The following is a 14239-nucleotide window of genomic DNA, read 5'->3' on the forward strand; positions in this document are numbered from 1 at the left end:
CTCACTCACTTCTGCCACCTCCCTGTCCCTGCAGCCATGTCAGTGGGCCTCCCCTGCATGCGATGATAATCAGGTGAGTTCCACCTCCATCATGCTAAGGCTCTGGGGTACCAAAGCTTATGACAGACAGACCATCCGTCCTATTGAGCCCTCTTGCTGAGCCCTTGCTGTGACTTGGAGGTCAGTGGAGAGGGCAGGGCCCTGGCACTCAGCTGGCTCTCAGGAAGACCACCAATGTGTCTTGTTTCTCTCCCCATCTGTCCACATTAACTCCCTCCTCTCCTCCTGATGGTCCAGTTGGCTTTCGGAAGAATCGGAAGAGGCACAAGGAACCCCAGGAGGGTAGGTGGAAGGGTGGCCAGAAATCTCCTTGGGATTGGGGGAATGGGCTACTCCTTGTCCGGTGCTCCCTACCTGGCCAAACCCTTACCTTATGGAGCATAACCAGTCCCCAGGAGAGTCTGTTCAAAAGCTTGGCTGTCAGCCATGGACCACAGGTCCTCAGACTGCCCACCCCACCCTACCCCCATTGCTACGGAATAGCCCCGTGTTAGCCCCTGGGCATCCCATCCTGGGCTTGGGGCCTCATTCCTGCTCCTTTTCTAGACCTCAGGAAGGAGTTGATGGACTACCGAAATCTCCTGAAAAAGAGGTGGGTCTGGGCCCGTCCAGGGGCAGGGGTGAAGGCTCCCTGCTACTTCCATGGGCAAGCCAGGCTCAGCTCTCCACTCCACCGGCTAGGAAGCTAGACTGCAGGTGGCCAATGGGAGGAGGTGGAGGACTGACCTGGGAGCTCCGCCGCCTTTAAGCTCTATGTCCTTAATCATCTCTCCTGTCTGGGTCCTGATTTACTCCTTTAAGTGTTAAAGTAACAGAATAATCTGCACTCTCCCCCTTCCCCCCGCCCTGCGCATCTTTCTCAGAAATACACAAAAAAAGTTGTCAGGAGTGGTGTTTCTCCTGCGAGCGAGTTTGCACTGTGGGGAGAAGGCGGACGCACCCATCTCTGGGTCCATCGTGTCCTGACAGTGGTCAGTCCCAGAGCCCAGCTTCCCTGTCCCTTTCTTCCAAGGCAGAGAGGGCAGCTCCCCACGGGCCCTTCGGGGGGGCCAGGCCCGGGAGACCAGCTCCTGGGGCTCCCCCAGGGCTCCTCCGGCCTCTGACCCGCCCACCCTGCTCCCCAGGGCCCCGCCTCCCACCAAGAAAAAGCCGAACCTGGAGCAGGTGTGGCAGCTGCTGATGACGGCCGACCGCAAGGACTACGAGCGGATCTGCCTGAAGTACGGCATCGTGGACTACCGCGGCATGCTGCGCAAGCTGCGGGAGATGCGCAAGGAACACGAGGACAAGATGGCCCAGGTACCCTCTCCTGGGCCGCAGCCCGGTGCCTCGCGGGCGCCCCCTCCTGGAGTTGGGCTTGGTGGAGGACCCGCCCTCGTCCGCACCGTCCCCGCCCAACCCCGGTGTCGGGCCAAGGACCCAGGCCTCAAAGTCCACGACTTGGCTTTAAAATCTGGCTCTGATACTTACTAAAATCTGGGGCTTTGGGAAAGTTAGGGCCTCTGTGTCTTGGTTTCCTTATTTGTAAAATGGGTGTTCTAGACATACCTGCCTCTTAGGCTTAGTGAGAGGATCAACGAGGGAAGGTCCTTAAGGCACCCAGCCGGGTGCTGCAAGGGCTTCCGGTCAGCTGTCAGCCTCCCCAGACCTTGGATACCTGTCTTATTTCTAAACGCTTCCAGTGGAGGGAATTCCACAGTGTCCTATAAACTGCAAGAACTTCTGCCCTGGGTTTAACCTAACTATAGCATCAGTCTGATTTTGTCTTCTGGAAATGCAAAACAACTAGTTTCCATCATCCTGAAAATAGTATTTTATCATTTTTGAAGGTGGTTCATCAAACATCCTGGGACTCAGTTTCTGTCCTCCAGGCTTTCTCACTGACCTTATCACAGGGCTTTGCACACAGTGGGAGCTCAACTAAATTTTTATTGGACGGAATAACAGATGAACAGAAAAGCCCTCCCAGGTTCTCAGAGCACTTGGACACCTGGGGTCCTTTCTCGCTTTCCTTGCTGACCTGATGTCTCACCTTGGAAAATTTCTTCCCACCTGTAAAATGGGCAAATGCATGCTCCAGTGGGGCCCTGGGGGGCTGGGGTCTGCGGGTTTGGAGTGCCCTGATTAGAGAGCTCAGACAGCTCCCCGGGCGGGTTTGTCTTCCCTAGTATGTCAACGCCATCTCCAACCTGAGACACATCAAGGTCAGCAAGGAGGGGGTCGCAACGTTTGACCTGGAGCTGGACCTCAAGTATTCTGGGAGCAAGATTTACCTGTATAAGGTGAGGCCGGAGGAGCCATTGAAGGGGGAGGGATCTGGCAGGGATGCTGCAGGTCCTGGGCGGGGAGGAAATAGGGGCCCGCGGGTTCTCCTCTGGGAGCAATTCAGGTCCACAGATGGTGAGTCCTGCATCGTATGGAATTCCTGGTTCGGGTGAGGTCAAACTTCGGTGTGGACAGTTCGCAGAGTGTTCTTACCTCTCATTACGCAGCCAGGTTCTCCAGCCAGGGCACGGGGACAGGCGGCGGCGGGGGTTAAAAGAGAATTCTGAGAAATCCCCCATCCAGTTCTGCACCCCCATCCATCTAGCTCTCTCTCCAGAGATCTGACACATCCTTGCATGGGCTCCAATAGTAACTGCCTGTCAACAAAGTGGGAACTGGGGCAGATGTGTGTGTTGGGGGAGGAAACAGAGCACAGCAATTCTAGTTCTATGGTCAGACTCATCCTGGCTCCACCACTTACTGGCTGTGGGACCCCAGGCAAGATGCTTACCGTCCCTGTGCCTCGGGGTCCTCACATGTAAAGTGAGGATCATGTAGGACCTATCTCATGGCACAATTAGAAGATGAATGAGATTATATATGATTTACCACTTTTCTTAGCTCTGTTCTCCTCCTGCCCCCTCCCCCCTCCCCTGGGCTCGCCTCGGTTTCCCTGCTCCAACTGGTCCTGCTGCCTGTCACGTCTATGGTCTTCCCCGCAGCCAGGCTTCCCCTGGCCACCTTGTGTGACACTGTTGTGCCCCCCCAACCCCATCCTGCCTTCCTGAATCTGTACCCTCCTCTCTCTTTTCTTTTTTTCCCTAGTTCTATCTCTTTCTAATATACGTTATATTGCCTGCTTATGATATTGGTTGTGTGTCTGCGTCCCTCGTAGAATTTTAGCTCCCTGGGGGCAGGAATCTTTGTTGTATTCACTGATGCGCCCCAAGTACCTAAAACAGTGCCTGGCACACAGTAGACAACCGAAGATGAGCTATTATTAGTATCTGGCACATAGCAAATCTATCCAGGCTTTAGCTAAAGTGGGCGTGGGTATAGAGTACTAGGTTTTGTAGAGCCCTGAGAGTATCTGATAGAACTCTCTCGTGCCCCTCTGGGAATGAATGTGCTGCATCTCCCCCCCCCCCCTCCCCGGGCTCCTGGTGGTGCCTCCCTGCCCCCTGCTAACCCCCTTAGGCTGCTTGGTAGTTGCTCTACTCAATCTCAGCTGAGATCTCTCACTCTCAGGTGCCTCTTGGGTAACACTTACAGATTACTTACTCCACGGTGAGAGTCAAGGACACTCCTAGGACATTTATTCCCCTTCACCTCGCATTCCCTGTTCTCAAGGCCTCTGAGCCCCGCTCTCCACCCCCTGCCCCTGTCCCCCTCCCATCCCCCGTGTGGTTCCAACAATATGTTGTCTGCTGCCTGGGCCAGTGGGAGAAAGCTGTCAGAATGGGGTTGGGGCAGGAGGTCCTGGGGACCCGCTGAGGCCCTGAACCCTCCTCTTCCTTTCTCTGCCTCAGGATGGTGAGATGATCCCCTACGGCTTCGACAACCAGATCAAGCACTGTCTGCGGCAGCTGGGGAAACGCTACCACTTTCAGATCCGGGACCTGCATCCTGAGGATGCTGGCATTTACCAGGTCAAGGTGGAGGATGTGGAAATCTTCTCCACGGAACTGGATGCTAGCGGTGGGTGCTCTTCCCCTCAGAAGTTCGAATGGGGGAGATCCGTAAGGAGGGGGGCTCATGCCATGGTTGGGGGGAAGAGAAATGTGATGTGCCCCCTACCCCTGCCTTGCAAAGACTGTTCAGAAGAGGAAGATACACCCAGATGTTAAATTGAAGTGATCTCTGCTTTCCAAAAGTCTTGGTCCAAGGTCTATGTTCTCTTGGTGCTGAGTTCCAGCCACAGACATACAACATCCATGCCATACCCCTGCTCACAGACCTTCTGCAGCAACCAATTATTTCCAGATTAGGTCCAAATTAATACCACTCCTCCTCGTCACTCCTTTCTGATGCAGACTCTCACTTCCCAGACCCCCCCCCCCCCCAGCAAGAAGCTCTACCCAGGTTAGGCACACTTGTGCCCCGTACAGACCTCTTCCTTCCCTGCCTCTAGTGCCCACACCTCACCTGGGAACCGTCCCTTCCTCCCTCATCAAACTCTGCCCCATCCCACAAGTAGCTGTGTATGCAGTCTCCACACCCCCCCCACCCCCCTCCACCGAAGCACTTGACAGCTCCAGAGGCTTCCTGGGAGGAGGAGAGACTGGAGAAGAAAGCTTTGGGCAGATAGAGTATAAAGAACATGGTTCTAAATCAAGGTTGAGAAAAAAGAGGGCATGAGATCTCTGGTATGCCTGGGCATATGCCTGGTATAGGAGAGAGGGGCAGGGGCTTTGGAATCAGTCAGACCTGGGTGTGAATTCTGACCGGGTTGCCTCTTGGTTGGGTGAAACTGGGGCAAATCGTTGAACTTCTGAAGCCTCTGTTTCCTTTCCTATAAAAAGGAAATAATAATACCTACCTTGGAAGTGGTCACAAGAATACATAAGATAACATATATAAAGCACTGGCAGTCAGCATATAGGTTTTCTTCATGTACCCATCTTACCCCGAGATACAATTTCCGGATTTAGAATTACAGAATTCCAGAGCTGAAAACAGTCTTACTATTCATAACCTAATTATAATCCCTCATTTTATAGGGGGGGGACCGTCACCTGGGGTAAGGAGGTGACCTGCCCAAGATGACACAGGGGGTTTGTGGCTGAGCTGGTCTGAACCTGGGCTTCTGACCAAGCAGCCCCACCGTGTCAGGTCACACTGCGTCATGTTGCCAAGCTGACACCCCCATTCCTACCTCCCGGACAGCCATCCCTGCCAGAGTGGTGGTCCCGCTGGCTGAGGCCCACTGTGAAGAGCAGGGTGACGCCGTCTTCGAATGTGTTCTCTCCAACCCCTGCCCCAATGCCACCTGGAATTTCCGGCACCGGCCGCTCCAACTCAGCAACAAATATGAAGTGTCTGTGTCTCCTGATGGGCTGACCCACCGTCTGGTGGTAAGGGGGGCCCATTTCTCAGACATGGGCCTCTACTCGCTTGGCACTGGGTTCCACAGCTCTAGCGCCTGGCTGGTGGTTGAAGGTGAGTGGTTCACACCTCTGTCTTTCCCTGCCTCTACCAAGGCAAGCCTCAGGGCCGAGGAGGGCATGAAGAAGGTCAGGAGTAGGGGCTCCCTTTGGTCAGTCATTTGCTTTTGAGGATTCCTTCCCTGTCAGAGAATGAGGAAGGCTCCCGAGATCTATTCCTGAGCTGTTGTGATGTAGGCCCTTCACTGCCAGCCGGGTCGACCTCAGCTATATCTCCTCCACGAGGCCTCTGGAATTACTCTGGGGGTGCAGATCCAAGATGGCCTGAGGGTCCTGGCCAGCGCTTGGCCCAAGTTCAGTATGGGTGAGAAGTCCCTGGGTTAGGCCAAAGAACACCCTTAAATCCCCCTAGGGATGTGGGCTCAAGGTGATCTCAGGAAACTAAACTGGGCATTTGTAAGGCAGATGGTGGGGCAAATAGATCTTTTAAAAACCATGCAACTGCTCGTGGCAGTTTGATAAGGAGATGAGTTTGGGGTTATGTGTTTTCTCCAAAAATCCTCGTGAAGCACATAGCAGCAGCGGGATGGTCTGTGGCTTGAGGGCTGGGGGAGGTGGTGATAGGATTCATCTATCAGTGAGCTGGCACACCCTGGCTTCTGAGATGGTCAGCTTTTTCTCTACTGGGGAACCTGAAGGTCAGTCAAAGCAGTTGGGGTCAGACAGGTGCCTTGGCCTGATTTAACGGTTCTTTTCTTTTGTCTCTCTGTGGGGCCATTGACCTCTCACCAAAGCTGGGAAGGATAAAGGCCTTATGACCACAAGTGATTACCACCAGCTGCAAGCACAAGGAGCCCAGACTTCAGAAGCAGAAGATTCCAGGAGCGTCAGTGGCAAGGGAGGGAAACCCAGAGAACAGGGCCCCCTGGAGGGCTCCCTTAATGGGGCCAGGCCTGCTTCTGAGCTACAGCTCACAGCTGGCTCAGAGACAGGTGGCCTTGGTGGGCATGGCTATTCCTTGATGGAGGGTGATGGGGCAGCTGGCTCAACCTGGGGCCCTGGACAGGCAAGAAAGGGCTTTGGGGAAGCAGAGGGATACACAGTCACTCCCCCTGGGGAAAATCAGCTGCACAGGGAGGGAGGCTGGGACAGAAGCCTTCCAGGGAGCCCCTATCCACAGGGAGAAGGCCTGGAATCAGGTTTGGGCCTCACGGAAGGTCAACAGCAAGATCATGGCAGGGACAGTGATGGGGACAGATGTGGTAGGACAGCAGGAGGCTGGGAGGCTAAGTCCAGGCACTCTCAGGTGGGAGGCCTGGGAAGCGGTGGGGAAGGAAAGGAATACAGAGAAGATCATCAGAGTCCCCTGGACAGGCGTAGCCAGGAACAACTCTGCAGTGCTCATCTGAGACCTGGGAGGGGAAAGACAGCTCTGAGGGGATCCCAGTCTGGTCCTGTGGGCTCTTGGTCAGAAGAGGAAATGATGGAGATTTTGCAGGAGGGAAGCCTGGGTGAGGTGGAGGGAGGGGGTGATCGGAGCAGGGAAAGGCAGAAAGGAGCAACAAGGGCAGTGTGGGGTAGTGGGACTGACCTGGGGGAAGCCAGAGACAGTCATAGGGCAGGTGGTCCTGGGGCCCAGGAGTACTCTGGAGAAAGAGCTTCTAGCTCCAAGGCAGGCATAGGCCCTGAGTCCTGGGGCTCTCAGGGAGGTAGAGATGCTCATAATGGGGAAGCAAGGGGTTTCTGGGGGCCAGAGGAATCTCTAGGAAAGAACTTCCAGGAATCATCAATATCTGGTAGCAGAAAATTCCTCCTGGGACGAGAGGGGCCTGAGGACAAAGCTGAGGGTTCACTACAGGCAGATGATCGTGGCCCAGGGAAGTCTGTGGGTGGGGGAAAGGGCTACAAAACTAGCCCTGGAGGCCCAGGAGGTCCTGGGGGCTGGGAAAAGGGCCTACAGGGACTCCGGGGAAGGGAGGGCCAGGAGACAGCAGGGGGCTTGGGTGAGGCAGGGCATGACTCCGGAAGCCTCCAGTATTCACAAAGCTGGACAGCAGGGCAGTGGGGAGCAGAGGGTAGTGGCAGAATAGAGTCTGAGAGCACAGGTCCTTGGGATGACACAGGGTCCAGCCTCAGCAAAACTGGGGCTCACCGTGGGCCTGGAATGTTGGGGTCTAGTGTAGGGGATGGTGGTGTGGGTGGTGCCCAAGGGGCTGGACTGATGAGATCTGGTCAGGGGGTGGATACCAGAAGCCACAGGCTAATTGGGTCTCTAAGCCTGGGTGCTCAGGGGTCTGGGAGGACACTAGGAGACCCTGATGGGTTAAGAGGTCCAGGGACAACAGGTTCTGAACCAGACTTCTGGAATGGGTCAGGGGACTCCAGAGGACAAAGACCCAGAGGTGAGACAGGCCATGAGGATGGCTTAGGAAGTGCAAGGAGAATAGGATCTAGGTATGGTGGTGGCTCAGGGTATGCCAGGGAACTAGGTCTTGAAAATGCGGCTGGTTATAGTGATGGCTCAGTGACGTCAGGAGAAATGGGATCTGGTTATGGCACTGGTTGTAGAGTTGCCTCTGGGACACCTGGGGGAACAGAGTCTGAGGAAGGGGGTGGTTATAGGCATGGCTCAGGGGTACCTGGGGAAATGTGGTCTGGAAACAAAGATGGTTCTGGTCCTACAATAAGGGGGTCTGGGAAACTTGCTAGTCTCAAGAGTGGCTCAGGTAGCCCTGAAAGAGGGCCCATGGATGAAGCCAGGATTCATCCAGAGGCCAGGGATGCATCCAGAGGCCAAGGGGATACTGGCCCTGGGGGAAGGCATCATTCTCATGGTGGCCTAGGGAGTCCTGGGACAGTGGGGTCTGTAGGTAGAGGTGGCCACGGGGCCTCTACAACAGTGGAGTCTGTTGGGGAGGGACATGCGGAAGCAGAACCAGGGGTCTCTGGAAGAATAAGACCCTGGGGTCAGACTGGAGACTATGGGGACTTCAGAGCCTCAGGGCCTCTGGGGGCCTTTGGAGAAGGAGGCCATGAAGATGGCTCTGGGGGAGCAGGAGCCATGGAGCCAGGGTATCTGAAGGCAGGAGGTAAAGTGAATGACGGGGGTAGGATCAGGGACCTTGGTGCTAGGGCCTCTGGAGCTGGAGCTGGTCATTGGGATGATACCAGGTTCCCTGAGGCACTAGCTCCTCATACTGGGGCCTGTTCCAAGAGCCAGGGGGCTTATGGCTCTGGTGATGTGCCGGGTTATGGGGGTGGATCAGGAATTCGAGGGCCTCAGCAAATTGGAAGGAGAACAGCTTATGGAGAAAGGTCAGGGGGTCTTGGGCCTGGCGGGATCGGGCCAGGGGGTGAGGAAGGTTATAAGGATGGTATTGGGTCCTCTGGGGGAATAGGGCTTGTAGATGAGGTAGGCTATAGGAAAGATTTGGGAGCTCCTGAGGGAATGGGTTCAGTGGGTAAGGCAGATCATAGGGATGGTTTGGAGGGTTCTGGGAGAATGGGGTCAGGGGGTGAGATAGGTTATAGAGATGGTCTGGGGGGTTCTGGGAAAATGGGGTCAGGGGGTGAGGCAGGTTATGGGGATGGCTTAGGGGGTTCTGGGAGAATGGGGTCAGGGGGTGAGATAGGTTATAGGGATGGTCTGGGGGGTTCTGGGAAAATGGGGTCAGGGGGTGAGGCAGGTTATGGGGATGGCTTAGGGGGTTCTGGGAGAATGGGGTCAGGGGATAAGATAGGTTATAGGGATGGTCTGGGGGGTTCTGGGAAAATGGGGTCAGGGGGTGATGCAGGTTATGGGGATGGCTTGGGGAGTTCTGAGAGAATGGGGATGGAGGGTGGGGCAGGTTATAAGGATGGTTTAGGGGGTTCTGGGAAAATCAGATCAGGGGGTGAGATAGGTTATAGAGATGGTCTGGGAGGTTCTGGGAAAATGGGGTCAGGGGGTGAGGCAGGTTATGGGGATGGCTTCAGGGATCCTGGGAGAATGAGGATGGGGGGTGAGGCAGGTTATAAGGATGGTTTGGGGAGTTCTGGGAGAATGGGGCCACAGGGTGATACAGGTTATGGGGATGGCTTGGAGGGTTCTGGGAGAATGGGAATGGGGGGTGGGGAAGGTTATAAGGATGGTTTGGGGGGTTCTGGGAGAATTGGGTCAGAGGGTGAAATAGGTTATAGGGATGGTCTGGGGGGTTCTGGGAAAATGGGGTCAGGGGGTGAGGCAGGTTATGGGGATGGCTTAGGGGGTTCTGGGAGAATGGGGTCAGGGGGTGAGATAGGTTATAGGGATGGTCTGGGGGGCTCTGGGAAAATGGGGTCAGGGGGTGAGGCAGGTTATGGGGATGGCTTAGGGGGTTCTGGGAGAATGGGGTCAGGGGGTGAGATAGGTTATAGGGATGGTCTGGGGGGCTCTGGGAAAATGGGGTCAGGGGGTGAGGCAAGTTATGGGGATGGCTTGGGGGGTTCTGGGAGAATGAGGATGGGGGGTGGGGCAGGTTATAAGGGTGGCTTGGAGGGTTCTGGGAGAATCGGGTCAGGTTATGATGATGGCTTGGAGGATTCTGGGGGAATGGGGTCAAGGGGTAAGGCAGGCTATGGGGATGGCTTGGAGGGTTCTGGGAGAATAGGGTCAGGGGGTAAGGCAGGCTATGGGGATGGCTTGGAAGGTTCTGGGAGAATGGGGTCAGGGGGTAAGGCAGGCTATGGGGATGGCTTGGAGGGTTCTGGGAGAATGGGGTCAGGGGGTAAGGCAGGCTATGGGGATGGCTTGGGGGGTTCTGGGAGAATGGGGTCAGGGGGTAAGGCAGGCTATGGGGATGGCTTGGGGGGTTCTGGGAGAATGGGGTCAGGGGGTAAGGCAGGCTATGGGGATGGCTTGGAGGGTTCTGGGAGAATGGGGTCAGGGGGTAAGACAGGCTATGGGGATGGCTTGGAGGATTCTGGGAGAATGGGGTCAGGGGGTAAGGCAGGCTATGGGGATGGCTTGGAGGATTCTGGGAGAATGGGGTCAGGGGGTAAGGCAGGCTATGGGGATGGCTTGGAGGATTCTGGGAGAATGGGGTCAGGGGGTAAGGCAGGCTATGGGGATGGCTTGGGGGGTCCTGGGAGAATGGGGTCAGGAGATGAGACCGGTTATAAGGATGGTTTGGGGGTTTCTGGGAGAATCAAATCAGGGGGTGAGGCAGATTATAGGGATGGTCTGGGGGGTTCTGGGAGAATCGGGTTAGGAGATGAGGCAGGTTATAAGGATGGCTTGGGAGGTTCTGGCAGAATCTGGTCAGGGGGTGAAGCAGGCCATAGGGGTGATTTGGGGGGTACTGAGGGACTGGGGTCAGGAAATGAGGCAGATTATAGGAGAGGCTCAGGGGTATCTGAAAAAATGGGGTCAGAAGGTGAGGTGGGCTACAGAGATGGTTCAGGGAGTTTCAGAGTAACAGGCACACAGGCTGGAGTGGGATATGAGGGTGCACCCAGAGACCAAGAAGCCATAGGGCAAGGGTCAAGATACTGGACAGCATCAGAAGGGGCTGATGGTGGCACAAACTCCAAAGATGGCTCGGAGAGGGGCAGAGGAAGGAGGCTTTTGAAAGGGGCACGTCCAGGACTGGGCTCTAGGACGACTGGGGTGCCAGCAACTACAGATGGTGCAGCATGCAGGGACGACCCTTCGGGCGCAGGGGTGTTGGGGATTCAAGGAGGGTCACAGAGTCTTTCAGATGGGCAGGACTCCAAGAAGGGTCTCAGGGGCCCTGGAACCTCAGGGGTCCCTGAGGCGCCGGGGGCTGTTGGCTCTATGGGAAAATCAGGTGTCAGAGAGTGGCAAGATGCTGCTGGGATCCCAGGGTCTCCTGGGGGCAGAGAACCTCCCAGTAGGGAGGGTGGGTCTGCAGATCAAGCAGGGGGTATGGGGGCTTCTGGGTTTCCTGATGGTCAGGGCGCAATGGAGGGTGAGACATGGGCAGATGTGGCTGCTCTGGAATGTGGACATGAGCAGGACTTCTGGAAAGCAGGCCCAGGAACATCAGACAGGGGTAGAGCAGCTGGCCTTGGGGGATTTGCACCTCGGGGAGGTGGGGACTCACAGGTGGAAGGCAGAAGGATGGGAGCTACATGGAGGAGTTCAGTGGGTACAGGCCAGGTTCTGGACAGCAACCGGATGCCTGGGGAAAGGAATAAATCAGCATCAGGTTCTGCTGATGGACAAGGTGTAAGCCACACTGGGGCCCTAGACAGGGAAGACCAGGGATTTGGCCAAGGTAGCACAGGTGCTGGGAATCAGTCCCCAGGTTCCAGAGCTTCCAGATCTCTGCAGGAGAAAGATCCCACTTTCAGTGGGACCCATGATGGCTCCAGGAGCAGGAAGGGTGCTCCAGGCCAAGAAGGAGCTGGTGGGCGTCAAGGCCCATGGTTCCTGGATAGCAAAGGGTCAGGTCCTGGAAGGGGCAGGTCTATTGGCCCAGGGGACTCAGGTGTCCTGGAGGAAGAGAATTCCACTTATAGGGAGAATGGCTTCACCCAAAAACCTGGGGATTTAGGGCCTCAGGGAGCCTGGAATAGCCTAGATGGGCCCTTTGGCAGAAAAGACTCTGTAGACAGATCAGGGGGCATCCAGGGCATGGGCTTTCAGCTAGACAAAGGACATAGAGGAGAAAGAGGGTCCCTGGAGGCTGAGAATGACAAGGCCCAGGGTCCAGGTGCCCAAAAGGAATATGAGGGATGGGGAGCAGAAGAGTGGGGCGGCTCAGACAGAAGGCCTGGCCAGCTCAGAAGCAGGTCCCTGAGACAGTCAGGGGTGGAGGCTGGAACAGCAAAGAGAAGGGGAGCAGAGGAGGGCAGAGGCTTGGGGCAGCCACTGGGAGGAGACAGCAGAGGGAGCGGAGGGGTGACTCTACACGAAGACTGGAGCCAGGAGCCCCCAAGTCATCTTGGCAGCAGGAGAGGTGGCAAGGACGGCAGGTCAGACATCTATGGCCAGGGGAGGGATGCCACCCCGAGTACCAGATCCAGATCCAAGCGTGGCACTGACGCTTTCTCCAAGGAGGCCCAAGGTAAGTATTTCTCAGGGGAATGGCTCCAGTGGGGTAGAGCCAAGGGCAACTGGAATGACTGGGTCGGTCTCAATTCTGTCTCCAGCCCCAGGAGTTTGTCCCTGCTGGCGCCCCTCCCCCCATTTTTAGGGATCTCTTCCCATCTAGGAAGCAGCCTCTTCTTCCTTGTGCAGGTGGGATCCAGGCTGCGTGGGGCCCAGAGGTCTCTGGGTCTCTGTCTTAACATCCTATGTCCAAAGAACTAGAGCTGTTGAAATGCTCTGTGTGAGCCACTCAGACCTCAGTCTTCCCACCCATGTGACTCAAGGGGCCCCTTCATCTACCTTGCATCCCAGGTCTCCCATACAAGCCTAGGTCCTGCTGAGAAGAAATGGAAGGTTTGGCTTTGCTGAGCCCAGCTGGCAGGATGTGGTGGCCTCCCAGGGCACAGTGTAGGCCATGGTCTGGGAGGCTGGGCCTTGGGGGGAATCCTTGGGTGGCTAGCCCCCCCCCCCCAACTCCCTCTCTGTATCTCCAGGCCCCATGAGCTACTTCTCCAAGAGCCTGGCTGACCTGGAAGTACAGCAGGGAGAGGCCGCTGTCCTCTCCTGTACCCTCACCCGTGACTTGGGCCCCGGTGCCTGGTTTAAAGATGGAGTCAAGGTACGGCCTGCTCCCGTGCTTTTCCAGCCAGTTTGTGGGAGGGGCCTCTGCTTACCCCGGGGGGGGGGGGCTGGAAGAGCTGGGCAGGGGTGGGGATGACAGGCTCTTCTGTGGCCCTTGTTTCCAGCTCAGCGCCCAGGATGGAGTCACTTTTGAGCAAGATGGTCTCGTGCACAGGCTCCTCATTGCCCACGTGCAGGGGCGCCAGGCTGGGAGGTACACCTTTGTAGCCGGCAACCAGCGGAGCGAGGCCACCCTGAGTGTCCATGGTGAGGCTCCGCCCTGCCCTGCTCAGCAGCCCCTTTGCACCAGGTGGTATGCTCCCCCTTTAGACACCTGACTGTGTGCTAGTCTGTAGCCAGTGACGAATGTCATCCTCAGTCTGAGAAGGTGATTTTAAAAAGCCGACCCACACTCTCCCTACCCTCTGCCAGGAAGAGAGGTCTAATCCTAGTCCCTCCTGCAGCGGATGAAGCCCATTCATCCCCTTGTTAGTCCTCTTGGGGAGGGGTCTTTACTCTCGGCCACATTTCCTTCTCCGGGTCCTTGTGTCCCCACCCCCCAGGTGCGCGGTGCCCAGGCTGCCGTTTGACGCCCTTGCCCCGTTGTGTCTCTAGATCGCCCCGTCATCGCTCCAGATGTGACAGAGAAACTGAGAGAGCCCCTGGTGGTCAAGGCTGGGAAGCCGGTGACAGTGAAGATCCCCTTCCAGAGCCACCTCCCAGTTCAGGCTGCCTGGAAGAAGGACGGAGCTGAGCTGGTGGGCAGCGGCAGCAGCCGGGGGGTCCAGGTGGCCCTGGGGGACGGCTTCACTCGGCTGTGCCTCCCTAGCGCTGGCAGGAAGGACCGTGGCCAGTACAGCGTGACGCTGAGGAGCGAGGGAGGCTCCGTCCAGGCCGAGCTCACCCTGCAAGTTATAGGTGCCAGCCCCAGCCTTCTCCCCAGCCAAGGCCTGAGGGTCCTGGGCTTCTGGAACCTCCCTGCCAGGAGGAGCAGGCCCAGAGTGCGGTCCCCGGGCTCAGATCCTCATTTGCATGCTGTTTAAGATCCAGACCTTCTCCACCTTGTCCTTTCTCCCCCTCTCAGACTGGTCAGGAAGAAGCAGTTTAGATAAATACA

The 14239-nt window shown here is 56.5% G+C and overlaps 1 protein-coding gene across 1 annotated transcript in view; it reads left to right on the top strand.

Moving 5' to 3' along the window:
* IGFN1 (immunoglobulin like and fibronectin type III domain containing 1) overlaps positions 1–14239 on the top strand; it is a 50968-nt gene that overhangs the window by 25504 nt on the left and 11225 nt on the right. Inside the window, exons 6-16 of the mRNA XM_047840989.1 lie at positions 298–342; positions 607–652; positions 1185–1359; positions 2229–2342; positions 3855–4023; positions 5212–5484; positions 6224–6273; positions 12361–12478; positions 12996–13120; positions 13248–13389; positions 13738–14040. Coding sequence (XP_047696945.1) covers positions 298–342; positions 607–652; positions 1185–1359; positions 2229–2342; positions 3855–4023; positions 5212–5484; positions 6224–6273; positions 12361–12478; positions 12996–13120; positions 13248–13389; positions 13738–14040 — 1560 coding nt within the window. The remainder of the gene's footprint in view (positions 1–297; positions 343–606; positions 653–1184; positions 1360–2228; positions 2343–3854; positions 4024–5211; positions 5485–6223; positions 6274–12360; positions 12479–12995; positions 13121–13247; positions 13390–13737; positions 14041–14239) is intronic.

This window comes from Prionailurus viverrinus, chromosome F1 (genome assembly GCF_022837055.1).
Source record: "Prionailurus viverrinus isolate Anna chromosome F1, UM_Priviv_1.0, whole genome shotgun sequence".
NCBI lineage: Eukaryota > Metazoa > Chordata > Mammalia > Carnivora > Felidae > Prionailurus > Prionailurus viverrinus.